The sequence below is a fragment of the Hylaeus anthracinus genome, unplaced genomic scaffold (assembly GCF_026225885.1).
Source record: "Hylaeus anthracinus isolate JK02 unplaced genomic scaffold, UHH_iyHylAnth1.0_haploid 3, whole genome shotgun sequence".
NCBI lineage: Eukaryota > Metazoa > Arthropoda > Insecta > Hymenoptera > Colletidae > Hylaeus > Hylaeus anthracinus.
In genome coordinates, this window is record NW_026535284.1 from 2,398,635 (window position 1) to 2,407,233 (window position 8,599).

At 36.7% G+C, this 8,599-nt stretch overlaps 1 protein-coding gene across 2 annotated transcripts; it reads right to left on the bottom strand.

The window, feature by feature from the left end:
* Nucleotides 1–271: 271 nt before the first annotated feature.
* Nucleotides 272–7,883, bottom strand: LOC128894288 (uncharacterized). Of its 2 annotated transcripts, none has more exons than XM_054155947.1 (3): nt 7,760–7,883; nt 4,148–4,246; nt 272–4,068 (listed from the first exon to the last, which is right to left on the bottom strand). In XM_054155947.1, exons 2-3 carry the CDS (start codon nt 4,148–4,150, stop codon nt 3,400–3,402), a joined length of 672 nt encoding a protein of 223 aa, XP_054011922.1. In that variant the 5' UTR covers nt 4,151–4,246; nt 7,760–7,883; the 3' UTR covers nt 272–3,399. The 2 variants fall into 2 exon arrangements, with proteins under 2 accessions (XP_054011922.1, XP_054011923.1); XM_054155948.1 differs by lacking the exon at nt 7,760–7,883 and adding an exon at nt 7,617–7,726.
* Between the last annotated feature and the right edge of the window lie 716 nt (nt 7,884–8,599).

Here is an 8,599-nt window from a genome sequence, read left to right on the forward strand (position 1 = left end):
TAAGTTACAGATAAACATTGTGAAAATAAGTCTAATACCGTAACTTTTTTTTAAATATTATTCCAAAATAGATTCGCTTTACTTTATTTTAGAGCAATATAAGAATGGCAGATCTGCAGTTTACATTCCCTACATTAGCATTTGATTTTATAAAATCTAACATTCTAGCCATAAATTGCAGTAAAATTATTATTTTCATGGATCGTGGATTCCTTTTTGTTATGATATTTACGATAATCCTGAAATATAACGTTTAGAGATTATAAAGAAGTTTCTCGTTTACGGCAAATGTCCTTTATTTATCGTATGACAAAACATAATGCGAATATTAGTTACTTATACCATATATATATACACAATTTACAATCGTGAACATAAATAATATAAATATATTTATGCAAGTTTCACAATATTAATAAAGACGCTTTGGAGGTATAGATCGAGACGTGGAAGAACTTGTTCCACGTATACATTTCTGAGTACAGCATTCTCCGTGTAGTAGATACATGCATAGTTTCATTATTTGTATGACTGCTTACCGGCAGCAACCACACATCCCTTATGAATACGTATAAGAGTACAATACAATAAGGTTGACGACGAATAGTTTCCAAGAGAGTAACTTCTAAACTTATAAATTGGTACCCCGTTTCGATTCCTCGGTATGATCGCTAATTAATATAGGCTCTCCAATTATTTATAGGCGTTATTCGTGTAAATATTTACAAAGCAAGTTCCCTTAAATCTATAGCCCAGATAATGATCCGCTGAAGTCGTAGTCCTACGCACACTTTCGACCACTTCTGAGTAGTTTCGATGTGCGGATAAATTTTCACAAAAGAGAAAATAGTTTATTCTTCCATCATCTACGCTTCCGTTTCTGATGTATACCGTAAAAACATCATAATTTTTATCGTGATAACCTTTCGACAGACGGATGGACGGTCAAAAGTGCACGAAGGACAAGGTTTTGCATCGCACAAGGCATACTAGAATCTACTTCTTATTGTCGCGTCACAACGTTTTTTAACGGCACACTATAAATAAACGAAGGCAGCGTAGTTTCGCGGGAGAAACACGACGATCATGTTCTTCTCGATCGCCGGATTCCCCTCGTCGAAATCGACGCTCTGCCGTCTACTAATCGCTTAAACGATAACTATCGATACACGCGTGCTCACCTTATTCGCGTCTTAAGGTTATACATTTAAGATGCTCGAACGCACGCTGAGCAGCAGTCTACAAAATGGAAGACATGGATTTCGTTTCGTCGCTCGGACAATTAACTTAAACGCTAACGCTTTGTTAACACTTTATCTACCGAGATCCTATTCGTTGGATTTTTATGCTTTTACACTCCGAGTATTGTTTCGCGCCAGTAGGTAGTCAGCTTCAGGCACTTTTGGGTAATATTTTTAGTAAATTACAATTCTTTGAAAGAAACGATCCAGATTTTCGAAAAGTAATTGTTTGATGAGAAGTATACGTATATAGAATTGGTATATATCGGTGCATTTTAAATAAAAATCGGTTTACGAAGGAGACAATTTTGTTCACAACAAACATAGAAGGAAAATTGTATAAACATTTTTACGATAAGACCATTGATAAACACTAATAACGGTATATAATTTCAAAGAAAAATATTAATGTGCATACATGTTCATCTGTATTCGTCTGGTGTGAAAAGTAGCAAGACAATTCTTGCACTCAGATTGTACGTCGAACATTCGATTATACTGCAACCACAATACACACATATCGATGATAGAATTAAATCAGAAATCAAAAGTTATAATAGGTATGTTGTCTCAGAGTCATGTGAGCTTACAGTGTTATTTAAATTATGAATCTGACAGTATTTATTTCCTGTAAATTTTGTTTGTGTGATTATAGAATAAGCTGTTGCCTGCATGTAGACCAAGTTGTATCCATTTAAACCATACGTATATCTACTGCTTATTTTCTACGACGAATATGATTTTAGTATCAAAGTCTTCGTCCCACTGCTTTTACAAAATAAAAGAATGAGTACAAAGTATGTATATGAAATTTTACTCAAAGTGGATGATCTAAAATAAATTTCTTTAATTATTCTCAGAAATAAACAATGTTCCAGCAGTGCTCGTGGTTGTATCACGATGAATTAACCCATTTACTGTCAACTACGACATATTTTGTAGTAAGCGTATGTATCAAGACTGCCGAGTACGTCACATCTCGTAGTTTTTACTCCAAATTTAGATTGATTTTAATTAATCACGGAACGAGTTTATAGTAGTTTGAGTTAGGAATTATTAGAAAGGGGGAACGTAAATTTTATATAATAATATTTTCTTTTAAATAACAAATTTAATATCACATTTTATTTGAAAAGTAATAGCTCAGATTACGCACCTGTATCAAATCTTGGCGCGCAGTGCAAAATGTTCTTTTTCCTGGTAGTTAATGGGTTAATTTCAGTGTTTACTCACTGTAACCTGTAAACTGTACCTGTTATCTGTTCACAATGCTCAATTTGGACAAACGAACGAGGCTTTTAATTCACCCAACAATAGAATGCAGAACGTCATTCTCAATTAATATAGTAACATAGTCTTCTTCTAAGTCGGAAACTCTTTCCTTTCTCTTTCGGTAGCTAAAGTGTTAAGTACGCACACACGGTTACGTGGCATCGTGTAAAAGTTATCCGCTATGGTACGAATTATCATATAGATCTAGACGTACATGGATCGCGTCGACGCACGTTCAACGTTGCATCGCGCTCGCGTAGAAATACCGTTTATTGCATAATACACACATTTGCACGTCGGTGTCCTATTCACACGCCTCGATCGGAATAACGCGCGTCGCAACGTGTCCTCCATTGCGTTTATCCGAATGCGTACCCGTAATATCTGGAAAAACGTCGGTGTCGATAACGCGCGGGAAAGTCCTTATTCGACAAGCCTATTCCTTGGCGTGTGTTAATTCGCCCGTGTGTCGGAGCGCGTGAACTAGGACCTAGCGTAGAGAACTCTTAAGCCTAAAAGCGGTTAAGCTATCAACGACAGGCGAGTATGAGCGATAAAATCTTGGTCAGCGATCGTTTCGAAAAAACGTTCAAGTTCTTCATCGACAGCTTCCCCGGTACCAGAATTCTATTCCAATCTTCGCGAAACTCTGTACAAATTTATCGACGTAGGATGTTTCCACGAACGATGAGCAACTTATTCGAACGCGGAAGACGAACGACAGAGAAATAAATGAAATGTTAACGTGTATTACCCAGTAAAACTAACCTTACACGCTACCGGGCGTCGTAGGCCCAGCTAACCTACGAGATATGTAAATTCGTGCCTGTGCCTTCTTCGCCCCATTCTCCTTCGTCCTCTTCTCGTTTTCGAGAACATCCTCTCTTCAACCTTTGAGATTAAGGTTGCAGGAATTGCCGCACCGTCCGTTGTCACACTGGGCCATGCACCACATCTCCCAGTCGGTGAAGTCCTCCGTCCAATCTGCTCCGAAGGGAGCATCGGTGGTCGGATTCGCAATCTCAGCGTCCACGAAGTCCGTCCCGTTGTCCAGTCGATCGGAGAACTTCATTTTACCGTCCCGAAGGTCGGTGGTACCAGGCTCGCTCGCGTGATCAACGGAAACTGCAGCTAGGACCCTGGCGATCTTCATCAACATGCTCAGCAGTCCGTTCACTGGATTCGGCTTCTTCGACCATGGGGGATTCGCTCGGAGGCCCCAGGGTCTGCCATTTGCCGGAGGTTTGCATGAACAACCCTGGCGATAGATAAGCGACTCCCTGATGACGCGACAGATTTGCGAGCCATCGAAGACGGTATCGTTCCGTGACCCAAGACCGCTACACGGGATCAGGCAGAGCCTGAGAAGGCGCTGCGTCGGGTACCGGCCTCCGCTGAACTGAAGGACGAGTCTCTGCTGATGGTCGCAGACTCCCGTGACATCCAGGCCCCTGTCCTGTGCATGGCACAACCGAACGCATGCGTAATCGCCAGGACGCGCCTCAGCGCCGGCCAACAGCAACGCCAGCAACACCCATCGGGGCAGAGGCGTCATCTGAAAGTGATGGCTAATCAATACCAAAAGCGAACGAGGAACTCCGCGTTCCGATAGCCCGTCGAACGGAGGTACATACCATCGGAGGAATCGGTTATGGCAATCGGGAAATTCCTCGAGTTCGACTGCTCCCTCGTCTTTGTCTATCTCTCCCTCTGTTCCTGGTATACAGGATGTACTATAAAAAATGAACGGAACGTGGTTCATTGCGATAAGAGCTGATAACGTTCTTGCAGAGCTGTCTTAGTATTTGTTTAGGAGGCATCAAGTTTTCTCAGTTTCCAAATGTTTTGTTACGAATCTTTTGAGTATTAAAACCGAGAAAATTTGACGTTTCCTAAACGAATATCAAGGCAGCTCTGCAAGAACGTTGTCAGCAGACACAGTATTCTTAATCTTTAAATACGTTTAGTACATTGCAGCTTATTTGGAAGCGAATATGTTTATTTAGGTCTTCGACAGGATTGTACAAGATCAGTAAGAATTTTATTTTCCAAGCACATTTTTATTCATGTAAGAACATTCCACTATCAAATTTCACTGGTGATTGTCAGAAAAGCGCATCTCTGTATGAAATAACACGATACAATAGTACTTTGTCTATAAAAACTTTTTCGATGTATCTGATGTGCATTATTTTGACCACAGAGTTATATGTCGATTTAAGGAACAAAATTTTTAGTCTAGGTATGGCGGAAGAAACCAAAATCACAGTATCGTCTGATAATTTCAAGAAGCCTATTTTAACTGTAATAATAGACAAAACCTAAATATATTGTTCATAATTTCTCATAACGTGGCATGACATGGGAAATTAGAAAATAAATATTTGTATTATAAATGATTAACAACACTTAATATCTTGAACATAATAATAATAATAATAATAATAATTGGAAGAATAATAGACAATTGTGGCTGTGTATTTATACTTTCATTTGTGGTCGTACACGTACTCGTGGTATGGTTAACATTTTACAATCATCGGAACATTTGAATTTCTTCTAATGTAACGGGAAAATAACACTTATTACAAGGTGCATTGGATACTTTGTTCATCGATGACGTATTCACACTATCGATATATAAAGCATCGTAAGTGTATAATTGTATTTAGTTTGCAAATAAGCAATAAAAATAAAGAAAATCATAATATTGCGATGGATGTTACAAATTACTTTTTCATTAATTTGAGACATATAAAATGATAATTCTCTTTCTTAACAACAGAAACATGTGAAATAATGATTTTCTTTTCGAGCCTTCATTTTCGAGAAAATTGAATTCAAATGTCAGTGGAGCGCGTGGGCGGTTATAACAGTTTGAAACAGTTCAACTGCTTCTTTGTTCGAAGATAGAATTTGCTACCAAAATTGTGATTCTATCAATATCAATTTAAATTTTGTTACCCATTATTATATTTCTAGTTATGAAACTATATTAAAGAGTGATTACGTACGTTTTGTAATGAACAAATTATTATTTAGTATTAATTGGAACCTGTGCGACAAGAACCGAACAGTCTTTTAAGAATGTAGAAAGAAATTCACTTTCTAGATCGTTTGTATTCAGTCGAGAACATTTTTCGAATGATGTAAAGAGTAATTATATATCTGATCCGACAAGTCATTAATTGTTTGGTAATAATTATTATGCTCGAATCTACACTTAGTTCTTAAGTGTAATTACTTGATAATTATTATTATTTTTGAAGAAGGCCAACAACATTGATCGAGACATCGAAATTAAGCAGCTACCCAAATGTGCACTCAGCAATTAATCCTTTGCATTCCGAATTTTCTGATTTCAGTACATTTTCGTCGAGCCTCGCTCGACGTAAGATCGCAAAGGATTAAAAAGAATAAATTGTTATCTCATGACCTTTCTTGATTTTGGTATTGCCACACATTTTTGATCACCTGTTCTTTATTTCATGAATTAGTAGTCTGCCGTTTCTACATTTCGTTATGGGACACACTGTATTCCTCAGCTTCGTTTGGCATGCGGATAGAGAGAGAGAGAGAGTAATAGCGGATTCTTGGTATCCGTTATCGGTTTTGGGTGCCGTGTGTCAATAACTGGGCTCTCCCTGATTCGAGTTTGCTTGTGGAATGAGGCGCGTAGACCGAGCAATCCTTGCGATAAATTTCTACTAATTGTCGCAAGTGGTTGCAACCTACCGAGACGATTGCTTTGCTTTATTTCGTTCGTTCCACGTTTTTTCTACAACCGAAGATTTACGTTTCACGGTAACGAGATCGCTCGCAACGAATCGATCTTCGATTCGACGGATTTCTTCGTGTAAACTTTAAAATTAGGGCATGATCCTCGTAGACACAATTACTCGGTACGGTATTTTAATGCCTAATCCGCTTTTGCGTGGCGTTTTAATTAAACCGGCAGTTGTACATAAATTACCTACGAAAGCGTAGAAGCAATGCACCCAGTTGCTCGCAAAACATAATTGTATGATCGACGTTGATAGTTGCAGTCATTGCGCTATAGAGAAAATTCTTATTTGAATAATAGATAAACAACCATTTATCTGAATGATTGACCCTCGAATCCGCGATTTGCACTTTGAATTTAAAGACGCAGTTAAAGGAATGTTCGATAACTAACTCAATTCTAGAAACATAAACTTATACTAAATAAAAGTAGCCATGAATTATTTATATATGGTGTTCCGAAACTGGCGGTACAAGCGAATAGAGGGTGATTCTACGCGAAAAATTGAATCGAAAATGTAGAATACAATTTTTTCATACGACGCTTTATTTTCGAAAAGAATAAGTTTGAAAATTAGCCGAGTACGCGTGCACTTGGACCAGTTTCAGCTTGACGGATTTCATTGTAAATCATAAGCATAAGAAGAATCGACGTAAGAGATATGATCATGTTGACAATGTTTGTAAAAATTGTAAGGAAGGAAAATTATTATTTCGCATTTTCCTGTTGTTATGAAGGAAGATTATCATTTTACATGTCTAAAATTGCAAGGAGCACGAAAGTACTCTCCTACTAGGAACAGTAAGATAGTAAAATTTGTGGAACTGAAGCTAAATCAAGTACACGTGTACTCGACAAATTTTCAAACTTATTTTTATGGAAAATAAAGCATCATATGAAAAAATTTTATTCTACATTTTCGATTCAACTTTTCACCTAGAATCATCCCCTACTCACCTGTATCACTAGTTACGAGACACCCTGTATATGTATGTAAGTTTTAATTTTACATTTCGTCTATTTGTTAGAGTCTAAGGTCTAATGAAAATAAAGATGGTTGCAACGAAGATGATTCAGAAACAGATAAATGAAATGTGAAATGCAAAGCTTGTACATACCTTATTTTTTACTATTTTTCTTTATTATAAACTCATATCTCTAAAACTAAGTTGGTTATTGCATATATTACCTACCCACTCCTACAATTAAACTGTTTATCCGTTACTTTTTAAATAAAATTATAATTTTAATTGTAGAATAAAATATCACTATACGTTAGTCTTATTTATCTTTTATTTCAATCAAATTTCATATATTACCATTTCTGTCCACAACTGTCGGGTATTTATATTAATTTCTAATTCCGTAGCTATTCATAAATTAAACTGAATTATTCTTTTGTGATATAAGAGTGAATATAGAGCACAGTGAATAAATATACTCGCGGAACGTTGACGCTCACCTTTTATATTAATTTGCTATTCACTATACGAAGCATTTCATATTTAATAGCAACGAGTCGATCGCGGAAAAGGAGGATTCGGAGCTACACGACGCACGTCACTGACTTGACTGTTTGATTACCGGCAGCATGTATCGCATTAACTATCATTGACTGCGTCAAATGGTTGTCTGATTGCGTACAAGCGTATCATAGAAGCGTTATTCTTGCTTATTTTGACTTTTTTGGAACCCTCGGACCGTTTCTGATTTCCTTTTATCTCAAATTTCATCAATGTAAATAAAGAATAGTATCATTTGTATACGATTTGAACAGTTGCAAAGAAAAAATAGAAAATACACGAATGACTCGTAACACTTGAAGAGTTTCGCTTACATAATTTAACAAATGCTTTCGTTCCCCGCACAGATAGTAGGAGTAATTAATTATGTTAACAGAAAAATACTACAAATAATGTGCAAAAGGCAATAAATAAGCGTAACTAAAATAGGGGGGAGTGGGTCGATTGTTCTGTTGGGTCTGTTTCAAAAATTTTTAAAAATACACAATTACAAGTAATTATTCTATATTCTCAGAAACTTTCGAATTACAATTTTAGATATGTTTAGAAATGAATAAAAAAAAAACATCTAATCTGACACATTGTTTGCAAGGAGTCTCTAATATTTATGTCATTCATTTAAAAAAATATCATTAATAATTTCCGATAAGTATTCCGTGCAATTCAGAATTTTTTTTTTCGCCTACAACTCATAAGTGGAGCAGCAAAAGTGAAATGTAAAATGGACGAACGAAGTTGGCAGTTGAAAGTGTCTATATCGTATGGAAATAGTAAATGAT